Genomic DNA, 14719 nt, shown 5'->3' on the forward strand with positions numbered 1-14719 from the left:
TTTCTCTTATTACTAGCGATGTTGAACATTTTTCCATATGTTTGTTGATTGCTAAAAACTGTTTCTTGATATTCTTCATAAGTGGTCATTTGATAGTTGACCATTTTACGTATTTTGTGAATTTTTTCTCTTCTCATTTAGTAAATATAATTAATTTTAAAGAAAAATTTTGCTGAACCAGTGTTTTAGATTTTGTTTTCTAAGAAAACTAATGTATTTCACTCTGTCTCTTAACAGTTTTATTGAGGGGTTTCAGGTTTTGCTGTTCAGCAAAGAGTTGTATAGAGAAAGAAACAAGGAATTTATGTATGTAGTTTTAGCCATTGGAATTTGACCTGAAAATTGTTACCATTTTAAATAGGGAAGAGAACATTTTTTTTCTCTTTTTGAACTTGGCTTACATCACAAGAAGATACCAGAAATTTTTTTTTTTTTTTTTTTTTTGTACCAGGGGTTGAACCCAGGGTGCTTAACCACTGAGCCACATCCCCAACCCTTTTTATATTTTATTTAGAGATAGGGTCTCACTGAGTTCCTTAAAACATTGCTAAGGTGCTAAGGCTGGCTTTGCACTCTCGATCCTCCTGCCTCAGCCTCCTGAGCCACTGGAATTATAGGCATGCATTCTCTGTGCCCTGCCTTTATCTTGTTTTACTGTTGTGTGCATATGCTTTAATTGAAACCAGTTTCTTCCATGTCTGGAGCTATAGCTCAGTGATAGGGTGCTTGCCTAAGCATGCACAAAGCCCCAGCACTGCAAAAACAAACAAACAAATAAGAGAACCAAAATCATTTCTTCCTGTTGCAAAGAGATAGTAACTTTTAAGTCCTTTTCTTATTTTGAATCATTGGGTACTGAAACCACCTGTCACTATCAGTGAACCCACTGGATAAAGCTGTGTCTTCTTTTCTTCCTAATTTTATTATACAATAGCCAAAAATTGTATTTATTCATAGTATACAAAATGATGTTCTAATGTATGTGCATTTGGTGAAATCATTAAATTAAGCTAATTAAAATATGTCACCTTAACATATATTTATATTTTTGTGTATGGTTAGAACATTTACAATATATTAATTTTATTGTGTAAAATTATAAATTATAAATTTATAAAATTATAAATTTTACACAATAAAATTGTATAAAAATTTATATAAATATATAAATTTACTTAATTTTCAAGTAGACCATATACCATTTTTAATTGTATATTCCATGCTGTATAATAAATCTTTAGAACTTATTCATTTTTAAGTTATTATTATCATTATTATTAGAGCTTTATAGTTATACATAATAGTTGGGTTCATCCCAACAAACTCATACATGCATGGAAATTGATTTCAGTTCAGAATTGCTCCCTTTTCTCTCCCATTCTCCCTCCCCTCTCCCATTCTCCATCCTCTACTAAAGTAGATACCTTTTCACTTGTTTATTAATTTGAATTTGATGGGTTCTTTATAGTATCTTATCCTTCTTTCCCCCTTTCTTTTACTTTAACTTTGACATAGTAGAGAAAACATTTGATCTTTGAATTTCTGAGTTTGGCTAATGTCACTTAGCATGCTAATTTCCATTTCCATTCATTTATCTGCAAATGCCATAATTTCATTCTTTTTTTTATGGCTGAGTAGAACCCCATTGTATACACCGGTTTCTTAATTCCTTTATCTGATGGGCACCTGGGTTAATTCCATAATTTAGCTATTACGAATTCTGTTGCTATAAATATTGCTGTGTCTGTGTTCCTGTAGTATGCCAATTTCAGGTCTTTTGGGGAAATTACCAAGGAATGGGATAGCTACGTCATGTGGCGATTCCATCCCTAGTTTTTTGAGGAATTTCCATACTGTATTCCAAACTAGTTGTACTAGTCCCACCATGTACAAGTATACCTTTTCCCCTATAACCCTGCCAACATTTACTGTAGTTTGTATTCTTGATCTTTGCCATTCTGATTGGAGTGAGATGGAATCTTAGTGTAGTTTTGATTAGCTTTTCCCTGAGTGCTAGAAAAGTTGAGCCTTTTTTCATACATTTCTTGGCCTTTTGTGTTTCTTCTTTTGAGAAGTTTTTGTTTCGTTCTTTTACCCATTTATTGATTGCGTTGTTTTTTGGTGTTAAATTTTCTGAGTAGAACTTACTCATTTTAATTGAAACTTGGTACCCTTTGAACTTTTTTCATTTTGTTTTTATTTTGCATTTATTTATCTAACAAAAGGTCTCAAACATTATCCATATTTAGTACTTTTATTGAAGTATCCATATATGACATAAGGGTTCAAGACTTCTTTAAAATATTGATTGAGATCCTGGAGTAATCACTAAGTGTTCTTTTTTGTTAAGAATCCCTATCACTTAACAAAACATACATTATAATCAATTTTTTTCTTTCTTAACCTACTTCTGCACCCTCAGGTTATTGAAAAATCCAAGAAACAGCTTAATTTTTTTTTTTTGTTTTTGTATTTTAGAAAGCCAAGAGTATTTATAAATGATTGGAAATGGGATATAAAGTGATATTTGGAGGAATTTACAATCAGAAGATCTGGGGTTAAGTGTTAGCTTACCACTTAATAGCCTGCAGCATATTACTTAACTTCTCCAAACCTGTTTCCTCATCTTTATATTTGTGATTCATTTATCAGCTTAGAATGTGTTCTATATACCAGGTACTTATAAAAGTCAGGTAGACAGAGTTAAAATACAGATCCTCAGCTCTGAAACACTCATGTTTAGTAGGAAGGCCAATAAGTAAATAGTCATAGTGCAATGTTTTGAATGTTTCTGATAGAGAGGAAAGGCCCAGGGTATTCCGGTGTTATATGGAATGGAAGTGGCAAACAGGTACCAAGAAGTAAGACTTCTTGGGTAGATGATCTAAGTGATTTTCAAAAACTAATAGGACAGCCAGGACAGGCTGTTTGAGAGTGTATTACCAACAGAAATAAGAATTTTAAGCAGTAAAAGATCTGGGATATCAGAAGTGACAGAGATATTGAATGAGAAGATTCCTGGAAATTGCACTGAATTTATAAACTAGGTCTTGGATGGCATTATGATGAGAGAACAATTTGATGAAGAGCCACACATACTTGTTGAAGAGATATATACAGACACTGTAAAGGAAACCATTACATAATCTGGATATGACTGACTCTTATTTGTGGCAAAGCAAGAAGTTGCAGGAATTCCAGTTCTGCTGAAAAACAAGTTGAGAAACAGTGAACTTTTCTAGTTAGTACAAAGTATCTATCAGGTCACCACTTTATGAACTGTCCATCATTATGTACATTGGTAGTTGCTATTATTTGTCAAAATCTGGCAAAATTGTCAAATTGAAAGTCATACCTCTAGTTGGGCACCATGTTGCACATCTGAAATCCCAATGACACAAGAGTCTAAGGCAGGAGAATCACAAGTTCAAGACTAACCTCAGCAAGTTAGCAAGGCCCTAAGCAATGTGGACCTGTTTCAAAATTAAAAAAAAAAAAAAAAGAAGAAGAAGAAAAAGAAAAGGAAGGAAGGAAGATATACCATATTGTTGCACAGACCTTAAGAGGTAGTGTACTCTATTCCAGTCAGGTGTGGTAGCATACCCTTATAATACCAACAACTTGGAAGAATGAGACAGGAAGAATTGCAAGTTTCAGGCCAGGCTCAGCAGCTTAGTGAGACCCTATCTCAATATTTTAAAAAATTAAACAAGAAGGACTGGTAATACAACTCAATGGTAAGATTCCCCTGGGTTCAGTCCCCAGTACCGCCCCCCATCCCCAAAAAAGGCAGTGATTCTATCATTGACTGAATTCTCATTGTAACTCTCAGTAGTTGAAAATAGTGAGAGGTCTTTTTTTTTTTTTTTTTTTTTTTATTATTGTAAACAAATGGGATACATGTTGTTTCTCTGTACATGGAATAAAGGCATATCATTTGTGTAATCATAAATTTACATAGGGTAATGTTGTTTGATTCATTCTGTTATTTTTTCCCTCCCCCCCACCCCCCACCCCTCTTTTCCCTCTATACAGTCCTTCCTTCCTCCATTCTTGCCCCCCTCTCTAACCCTAACGAGAGGTCTTAATATTACATAATATCTAGTTGATAATTTGAATTTCTCTTATTGTCCTGAATTGACTTTAATGGCCCTTCCTAATCTAATAAAAGATCACCGATTACATTCACTGTCATGTCTCTGCGTTTTCTCTCCCCACCACCTCCCTTCCATTGTCCCTAAAACACTTTCTTATTTTAAAAGACCAGGTCAGTTGTCTGGTAGAATAGCCAGTGTTCTGGGTCTGTCAGATTCTTCATTTGTTGTTGGTTTATCCTGTGGTACCTTTTGAGTTTTATTTGGCTATTCGAAGGGTGATAGTTAGAGATTATATATATATATATATATATATATTCCTTGTTTTATAAACAACCTTACCTAATGTATCCTTCCCTGAATCAGTTATTTCCTTACTGATTACAAAATACTGATGTTCTATCATTCCTTTAACAGTTACTAGCTGACAGTACTCTGTAAAGAAAATCCTTAAGAGATCAAAGAGCTGACAGATACAGGGGAGTGATTTGAAACAATTATGAGAGTTCTGCCTTCTTATTTCTTGAAATTGTTCCTGAATTATGACTGGCTTACTTTTTAGACAGTATACATGCATCTATATATTTTTTTTCTATTTTAGTCTGTTTGCTTTTTATCACCCTATACTACAGGTTAAATTACCACTCCTTTGTCATTTTCCTTTTCTGTTTTTTATGTCAGTACTTTGATGAATTGTACAAGTTTAGGGTTTCCTGCCTCACATGTTTCTCCAAACTTCCCACTGTGTACTTACTAATAAGAAAATAGTGTTAAAAAAAAAGTGGGAAGAAGTTCATGTACACCCATCCCTGAGAATTTGCTAAAAATCAGTAAGGAAAAGGCATAATATGAAACTAACTAGTTTTCTTAAAGATTGGAGAATGAACTTAATAATAGGTTAATGATGCATTGGCCCCTTACTTTCGTTATCTTCTAATGTTGTCTGGGTTCTGATTGTGGTAAAATACTGTTTTTGTATAACAGATTACTCCATGTAAGTATAATATGTAAAAATACACTCTATAGTCTTGTATATCTAAAAAGAACAAATAAAAATTTAAAAAACAAGATGAAGGTTAAAAAAATATTGTTTCTAGCTTGTGATTGAGTAGTCATTAAAGGCATGATAAAATTTATGTGGTTTTGCTTCTTACCACATTTTCCAAACTTAAATATTAGAGAGTACTAATGCATTATTTATCTTTTTACTTATTTTGGATATTGGGGATTTAACCCAGGGTCAGTTTACCATTGAGCTGCATCCCTAGTCCTTTTTATTTTTTATTGTGAAGACAGCGTCTTGCTCAATTGTTTAGGATCTTGATAAATTAAAATTGCTAAGGCTGACCTTGAACTTGTGATCCTTCTTCCTCTGCCTCCTGAGTCAGTGGGATTACAGGCATGCACCACCACGCCTGGCTGTAGCACACTCTTAATGATAATTTTTTAATGTACACCATTTGAAGGAACTAGATATTCTAATATGCCAAGCTTTCTTTCATAAAAACTTGTAGTAGGGAATTTCTTTCAGTGTTCCTATTCAAATAATTCTGGAAAATATTTTTGAGCGTCTTCTTTCTGAAATAAGTCAAGGTGTAAAGGGAAATAATGATAGTGAAAGTCAAAACAGGCATCTGTGAAGGGTAACATTAAGTTGGTGAATTGACATATCTTTAAAATCTTTTCTTGTATATTCAATAAATAAAAGAAAGTACAGTTACTAACTATCCCTGAGCAAGGTATACAACTTCTGGAATAATTTCATGTAAAATATAGCTTCATTGACTTAAAATGAAAAGCTTTAAAGTCAAACCTCATGCTGGATTATTTTATAATCCATTATTGTGTACGTAGTCACTAAACCATGACTTTATGCTTTAGGAAGTTCTTCGACATATCATTTATCTTTTTTACATGTTACAGAGCATATAAATGTTCTGATACTCTTTGTTACAAGCTTTCCCATGTGCTAATATGCTGCTGCCTCATTGTTTGAACCCATTGGTAAAGTTATGGTACTGTAATTGTGATTTATACTGCATACTTAAAACCAGTAATACCCTCACTCCCTGCAAATAAAACAACTTCATTTTTACCTGGAGTGGCTTTATAGTAATTTAAGAAGTACTGGTGTCTCTCTTCTTGGGGGGGAAAAAAAATCATGAAATAAAACACAATTATTACTCAAATAATTCTGTCTCACTTTTTGTTTCATTTTAGGTGAAGTTAAATGAACTATTGGGCAAACCATATGTAGCTATGGTTATAAACGGATACCAAATGGCAGTTCTTCTTGCCTTTAACACAGTGAAACTGTCAGCTATAAAGAGCTTCAAGACAGCACTCAAATGAATGAAAAGGGAACTGACAAAAACAATCAAATCATTACTGATGTGAAAATGATTAACCATGATTCAGAAAAGGATGTGGTAATTGTTTACTCCCCAAAATTTAAGCAAGTCATCAATGATAAGCTTTTCATGGGATCTGTTTGCAGTTTTTTAAAGTAAGCGTTTATTTGTCAGTGCCCTTGTGCTGGAAAAGCACTTGAATCAGCTCATTCCTGCAAAGCCTAGTAGAGCTATGAACTTAGGAGTCAAGGGAATGCTATGTAAGTTGGTACCTAGGTCTCCTTTTTGGTTTATTAGTCCTGTACTGTGACTGCTTACTGAAAAATTGCAGAAGAATTGCCCTCTACAGGATTCTGATTGAGGTTTTTTAACTGTAGACTGTCATAACTCTTTCTGGTTTTCTTGCCCCCATGTGTTCAGTTAAGTTCAGTTTCAGGGTTCTGAATTGGAAATGACAGCTTTTGATGTATATGTTGTATATAGTCCTTAATATGTGTAATTCCATCCCAGGTGCTCTCAGGTACCTTAATGTCAAGACTCAGTTAATCACCATATTGTTTTAATATCCCTTACAATAATAATAAGAAAATTATATATTCCTTATTTTCTATGACTTTTTTTCTAGTAACAAGTTTTTATTGTTGTTGCTGTATTATATCCTAGTTACCTAAATGGTCTAAAAATCAAATTCTGACAAATGTAAAATTAGAAAAGAATTGATTTTTGCTTATTTAACAATTACTTTTTCTTAAACTCAGTAATCTTTATAATGTTAAAAATTGAGTTTAATTCTTTTTGCCTGAACATTATTAATTTCATGTCATATTACAGTAAATTTATTTAATTTTATTTTTTATAAATATATCTTTAAATGTAGGAAGACATCGATGTAGAATCTTCATTTTCATTAAATATGAACTTCAGCAGTAAAAGAACAAAATTTAAAATTACTACATCAATGCAGAAAGATACACCACAGGTAAGTGATTTTTAATGGCATTTTTAAAAAATAAGCATTGGATTTTTTTTTTTTTTACCAGGGATTGGACCTGGGTGCTTAACCACTGAGCAACATCCCCCCCAGACCTTTGTTTTTAGACAAGGTCTCAATGAGTTCCTTAGGGCCTTGCTAAGTTGCTGAGGCTGCCTTTGAACTCTCAATCCTCTGTTTCAGCCTCTCAAGTCACTGGGATTATAGGCTGGTGCCACCATACCCCATTCTAAAGCGTGGATTTGGTGACCAAGTCCAGTTGACCCTGAGCATCAAACAAAACTTGTGTTAGTCCCAAAGGATCAATAGTATGGATACATGTTTTCTGAGTTTAATGCTTGTGCATTATATTAGACGCGAAATCTTGACAAATTCTCTTGGTCATTTTAGTGTTGGTTAAAACTAGTGAATAGGTGACTCCTGGGGGCTGGAGCTCTATAAGGTGCAGCCTTGCAACCTTAGCGAGGTCTTAAGCAACTTAGCAAGAACTCTGTCTCTAAATATATAGTAAAAAAGGGCTGGGGATGTGGCTCAGTGGTTCACACCCTTGGTTCAATCCCTGGTACCGAAAAAAAAAAAAAAAAAAGGAGTTAATGGGTAGCTAGGGGAAATGTTTTAATTTAGTCCTATATGCTCTTAGGCCACATTAAACTGTATACTTGGATTGGGGATGTTTGCACAGTGGTAGAGCACTTACTTTGTTTATGGGAGTTTCCTGGGTTTTATCCCCAGCACACCTCCACCCTCCCAAAAATGTAGTTTTGCTTTGCATTCTCTTCCAAAAAATCCACCTTAGGAAGTGGTATAACTTCATATTTTTCATTTTTAAATAAGGAAAAGTTTTATGACTTTTTCTTTGTACCCACCTGGGATTGAACTCAGGTGTGCTTATTAACCCCTGAGCCACATCCCCAGCCCTTCTTTAAAAGTTTGAGACAAGGTCTCACTAAGTTGCTGAGGCTGGCAGGACTCATTTCTTTCAAAGGTAGAAAATGTTGCTCAAACTTTCATGCACAATGAGAACCACCTGAGGATCTTGTTAAAAGGCAAATTGTGATTGAGTAGGTCTAGAGTGGTGCCCAGAGTCCTGGATGAACCACTGTGAGTAGCTCATGATTTTTTTAAAACTCAGCATTGATTGATGCTTTGATAGACTGTTCCTATCACTTACTTTCTTGATTGCCTCTTATTTTCAAGCCTTGGACTCAGCATAGGATATAAGTCTATATGATATCAGGCCCTATACAAAGAATTTTATATTCCCATGGTGGAGACATGTGTTAATTAATGGACTTGAACTTTAAACCTTAAAGCGTGCAAGATCCTATTTTCTTTCAGGCTAATGAATGATAGCCTGTGATACGTGGATTGTATTTTATCTTCTGAAAGGCTATGGTGAGGAATCTATTACTGTGGCAAGGCCAGCTTGCCTTGCTGCTTCTGTTTCCGTGAGCTCCAGAGACATAGCCTCTCTCTGTCCCACCTTTCTTGACAGCAGTCCTTGAGCCAAACAGAACCCTGCATAACTTTTCCCTTGAAGCTTGATCCAATGTGTACTAGGAGCTAAGTACTGCACTTGGTACAACTCCATCTAAAGCATTGTGATACAGAGTCTATAATCGCTGATAGGACAGTAGTCTTGAAAATTGTTATTCTTTATCATTTAAGTCCTACTTTATTGCCTGTTTACATTACCATTATAGTTTATAATAATGTAATTTTTAAAATAACCTTCCAACTCGAACCCTAGAAATGATATATAACCCAGAATAAATGTTTATAGCATTGGTTATGTGATATTAGGCACAGGATATCTGTAATTTTTTAGTCATTATTGGTTGAAAATTTTTTTAACTCACTAATAAAATGAATTAAAAATGAGTTCGGTGATAGTGACTCATTTGCTAATTTTTCCTCCTTCTATAAAACAGGAAATGGAGCAGACTAGAAGTGCTGTAGATGAGGACCGGAAAATGTATCTTCAAGCTGCTATAGTTCGTATCATGAAGCACGTAAAGTGCTTCGGCACAATGCGCTTATTCAAGAGGTAAGAAGGGAAAAGTTCTCAAAACTTCTTAAGGATATTATCAATGTGCAGATTAGCTCTGTTTCTTCTGAAAGAAGATACAGTCATAATATGATCCCCAAAAAGCATAGGTTCCCAAAAGAAATGTTGCATTATTTAATGTTTACTGTCTTAAAATTTCAGTGTTAAATTTGGATTTGCTTTGACTTGAATTTGGAGGTTCAAATTTGAGATTCAGACTTGATAATTTTATTCCTACTTGTATTTCCAGTTATTGAAGGAAGTTGACTACGTCAAATGGTCATTCATTCCATGTATACAGGAGTGTTTACCATGTGATAGAGTGCTGAGCAGGCCACCAGGGATGTAGTGCCAAACAGCTAAGATGTGGCAAAATTTGTGGAATTCATAATGGGGTAGAAATACATTATTAAGTTAATAGGCAATTAAATGTAAAACTATATTAACATGCCCTGAAAGGAAGGCATTCAACATATAGAAGGCATGGTGGCACACACCTGTAATCCCACTTACTCAGGAGGCTGAGGCAGGAGGATCACAGGTTCAACACCAGCCTCAACAATTTAGCAAAACTCTAAGCAGTTAAGTGCATAAACATTAAATTTTGCTGTGTTCTATACTGTAATTCTTTCACAATATAAGCACTAAATTTTTTCCCTTAGCATAAAAATCCTTTTCAGCTGGCATGTCAAAACTGACAGATCTGATTACTCTGTCCCTGTGCACTGCCTTACTTTGTTTAAAAAATTTAATATTGAGCCAAGTATAGTTGTGCATGTCTATAATCCAGCTATTCCAGAGATTGAGGCAGGAGGATTGCAAGTACAGGACCAACCTCAGCAACTTTGCAAGACCTTGTCTCAAAATTTAAAAAAAATTAAAAGGGCTGGGGAATATCTCAGTGGCAGAGCGCTCCTGGGTTTAATCCCTAGTACCACAAAAAAATAAATAGAATTTAGTATTGTCCATGGCACTTAACATGCCCTGAAAGGGCATATCAAGTCTATTTATTTTGGATGACTTTATTCAGTTTAATTAATATAAGCTAAATATAGTGTTAGTTAATATAATCCTATTAGGTCTATTTGTTGAAACTTCAGTAAATTTGAGAAAGCTTGCAGCTAATTGTTTAAAAGTAATTATTGATAGCTGATTGATTAGTGGTAGTTTGACTTCCATGTCTCTCTTAATACAGGTTATTAGCCAATCAAGAGCTAGGTTTAATCCCAGTATCAGCATGATTAAGAAATGTATTGAAGTTCTGATAGACAAACAGTACATTGAACGCAGCCAAGCGTCCGCAGATGAATACAGTTACGTCGCGTGATGTTGCTCTCCTCCAGTGTGGGTGTGAGAAGATCATTGCCATCACCATTCGGTGTGTTCCTGTGGGAAAAAGCAGGCCTGTGCCTCCATAATTTGGTCATTTGGCAGCCCCTGTTTTTCTGCTGTTTACAACATCACCAGTGCCACGTCATGAGCGTCAAAGAAAATGCCTAGAGATATTTCAAGCTCATGTCATTATGACATTTCTTAAAACTTTATTAAGAGAATGAGTGAAGTATTGCTGAAATGTGGAAATTTGGTTGGGTACCATGCTTTCTCTCCCCTTCACGTTTGCAGTTGATGTGTTTTTTTTTAATGTATCTTAAAGGACATAAAATAAAAACTTAAATATTGTAATATGACAGATAACATAATAATTGTATCTACATTAAAATGACAAACATGATATTGCTGCTTGTCAAATAAAAAAATAAAGAAATAGAATGCCTTTTTTTATGTGGATGGAGTATCAGGATGACCACAAAATAATATTTATCTACATAAAAATAATGAGTCATACAAGCAGCTAGTGCAACTTTAAGTTGTGTTTTTATTTAAATGGTTTAATTTACTTGTACTTCTACTTACCTCCTATGTGAAAAGTGTCTAGATGATTGCATTCAGCATAGAAAATACTTTATTTTTTTGAGTTTTGACCTGCATTGGCTTTGAGCATTTTGAATATGGAAGATATAATTCCATCAGTAGTTTCTGGTGATGTGCTTATACCACAGACACAAGTATGAGTAGAGTATGTAGTAACTTCAAGCCTGGTATAATGGAGCTTTTCATTCAAGCTTGTCTTACTTCTATTTTTTTAACACACTAATTCTAATATAGAGTAATACCCCAGTTTTGCCTTCCCTGAATTATAGGAGACCCTGTGATAACAACCTATTCCTTCCATCCTCCCTCTACCTGGTAGACTTGCACCCCACCTTTAACAGTGTAGATGCTATATCCACTCCTGTAAGTCACAGGTTACCTCACAGTGCATGACCTGAATACCTTTCTTTTTTTTTAAAAAAAAAAATTTATTTGGTACATTACATGAGGTACCACTTATATAGAGACATGAAATTCTATTTTGTTTATTATAAATCAATGGGAATATTAAAATACTTTGTTATATTATCATATCTGCCCCTGGTTCCCACAACATATAATTTTTTAAAGCTGGAATATTTTTTAGAGTATATCCCATACAAATTATTTCACTTAAAATACTTCAGTTTATATCTCTTAACAGATAAGGCAGGCCTTTTACAAAATAACCACAATTACATTATTACAAATAAACATTGTCATCTCATATTTAAATTTCTCTTGTTGAAAAATGACTTTTACAATTGGTTTATTTGATTGCACTTTTTCTGACTTGTTTCGTGTTTTTAAAATCGGCTGGGAATGATGGTGCATGCTTATAATCCCAGCAGCCCAGGAGGCTAGCCAGGAGGATGTTGAGTTCAAAGCCAGCCTCAGCAAAATCAAAGTACTAAGCAACTCAGTGAGACCCTGTCTCTAAATAAAATACAAATTAGGCCTGGGGTATGGCTCAATGGTTAAGTGCCCCTGAGTTTTCCAAGTGATCTGAGGAATCTCCATACTGCTTTCCATAATGGTTGCACCAATTTGCAGTCTCATCAGCAATGTATGAGTGGATGTTTTTCCCCAGTAGTCCTCCCAAAATCAACTGAACTTATAATTATTTACCTACTGTATTTCTCTTACCTTTCTTCCTAGAGAGGAAATAGTGGCAAGCCCTTTGATATTATACATTTACTGTCAAAACCCAAAATGCTTGTTTTGAGAACTTAAGTTTTTCCAAATTGGTTCCTTTTTCTCTTAAATATTTATAAATGTTAAATGAAGACTTACCCTGGTATCTAATTGTCAAGAAAATATATCATATTGAAAAATGACAAAATACTTGTGCTAAGGTCTATAGAAATGACTGACAAAAGTTTTGTTCACGTTTTCTCCCCGTTTTACCTAAAAAGAAACCTATTACAAACATACATGAAGAAGAGGCCAGATACATCAAACCAAGTCACCATCCAGAAAGGGAGCAATACTTAGAATTCATTTTAGCACACTCCTTCCTTAAGGAGAATGTAGGCAAGAGTTGCAGTCTTGTCACGTTGACTCAAGCAACTGAAATATCACTGCAACTCAAGGTGTGAACCTGGGAAGCCCTTCTGTACAATGCTGAGTACTTGTAGGAGAAACTGGTCAGCTATGAAAAGTAAAGAGGAGGTAGGAGGGGAGGATTTTCTTATGCTTTTAAGAAAAAAAATTGTTCCAATTAGTTATACATGACAGGAGAATGCATTTTGACACATCATACAGAAATGGAATATAACTTCTCATTCTTCTGGTTATACATGATATAGAACCACACTGATAGTGTAATCATATATGTACATAGGGTTATAATGTCCAATTCATTCTACTATCCATCCTACCCTTATATGTGCTCCCCTTCCTTTACTCCCCTCTACCTAATTCAAAGTACCTCTATTTTTCCCTAGCGCCCCCCGCCCCGCTTTATTGTTAATTAGCATCTGCATATCAGAGAAAACATTTGGCCTTTGGTTTGGGGGGATTGACTAATTTCACTTAGCATGATATTCTATAGCTCCATCCATTTACCTGCAAATGCCATAATTTCATTCTTCTTCAAGGCTGGGTAATATTCCATTGTGTATATGTGCCACATTTTCTTTATTCATTCATCTGTTGAAGGGCATCTAGATTGGTTGCATAGTATAGCTAATGTGAATTGAGCTGCTGTAAACATTGATATGACTGCATCATTGTACTACGCTGATTTTAAGTCCTTTGGGTATAAACCTAGGAGTGGGGATAGCTAGGTCAAATGGTGGTTCCATTCCAAGTTTTCTGAGGAATCTCCATACTGCTTTTCATAATGGTTGCACAAATTTGTATTCCCTCCAGCAATGTATGAGTGTACCTTTTTCCCCACATCCTTGCCAACATTTATTGTTACTTGCATTCTTGATAATTGCCATTCTGACTGGAGTGAGATGAAATTTTAGCTTTTTTTTTGATTTGTGTTTCTCTAATTACTGTAGATGTTGAACATTTTTTCATATATTTGTTGATCGATTGTATTTCTTCTTCTGCAAAGTGTTCAGTTCCTTTGCCCATTTATTGATTGGGTTATTTGTTTTTTGGTGTTGAGTTTTTTTGAGTTATATCCTGGAGATTAATGCTTTATCTAAGGTGCATGTGTTAAAGTTTTCTCCCATTTTGTAGGCTCTCTCATCACGTTGATTGTTTCCTTTGCCGAGAAGCAGCTTTTTAGTTTGAATTTATCCCATTTATTGATTCTTGATTTTACTTCTTGTGCATTTGGAGTCTTGTTAAGGAAGTCAGTTTCTAAGCCTTCATGGTGGAAATTTGGGCCTGCTTTCTTTTCTGTAAGACATAGGGTCTATTTCTAGTGCCTAAGTCTTTGGTCTACTTTGAGTTGAGTATTGTTCAGGGTGAGAGGGGTTTCTAATTTCATTGTGTTACACTTGGATTTCCACTTTTCCCAGCACTATTTGTTTAAGAGGCTATCTTTTCTCCAATGAATGTTTTTGGCACCTTTGTCTAGTATGAGATAACTATGTATGTGGGTTTGTCTCTATGTCTTCTATTTATTCTGTACCATTGGTCTATGTATCTGTTTTAGTGCCAATACCATGCTGTTTTTATTACTATTAAAAAAAACTATAGTTTAAGGTCTGGTATTATGATGCCTCCTGCTTTGCTTTCCTTGCTAAGGATCGCTTTGGCTATTCTAGGTCTCTTATTTTTCCAAATGAATTTCCTGAGATTGCTTTTTCTAGTTCTATGAAGAATGTCATTGGGATTTTAATTGTAACTGCATTAAATCTGTATT

At 34.6% G+C, this 14719-nt stretch overlaps 1 protein-coding gene across 1 annotated transcript in view; it reads left to right on the forward strand.

Moving 5' to 3' along the window:
- Nucleotides 1-11827, forward strand: part of CUL2 (cullin 2) — an 81579-nt gene extending 69752 nt beyond the window's left edge. Inside the window, 7 exon segments of the mRNA XM_079107715.1 lie at nt 6315-6324; nt 6326-6396; nt 6399-6515; nt 7321-7424; nt 9368-9443; nt 9446-9483; nt 10679-11827. Of these exon segments, the coding sequence (XP_078963841.1) occupies nt 6315-6324; nt 6326-6396; nt 6399-6515; nt 7321-7424; nt 9368-9443; nt 9446-9483; nt 10679-10810 (548 nt within the window). The 3' untranslated portion in view covers nt 10811-11827.
- The last annotated feature ends 2892 nt before the right edge of the window (nt 11828-14719 follow it).

The sequence above is a fragment of the Sciurus vulgaris genome, assembly GCF_902686455.1.
Source record: "Sciurus vulgaris genome assembly, chromosome: 12".
Taxonomy (NCBI): Eukaryota; Metazoa; Chordata; class Mammalia; order Rodentia; family Sciuridae; genus Sciurus; species Sciurus vulgaris.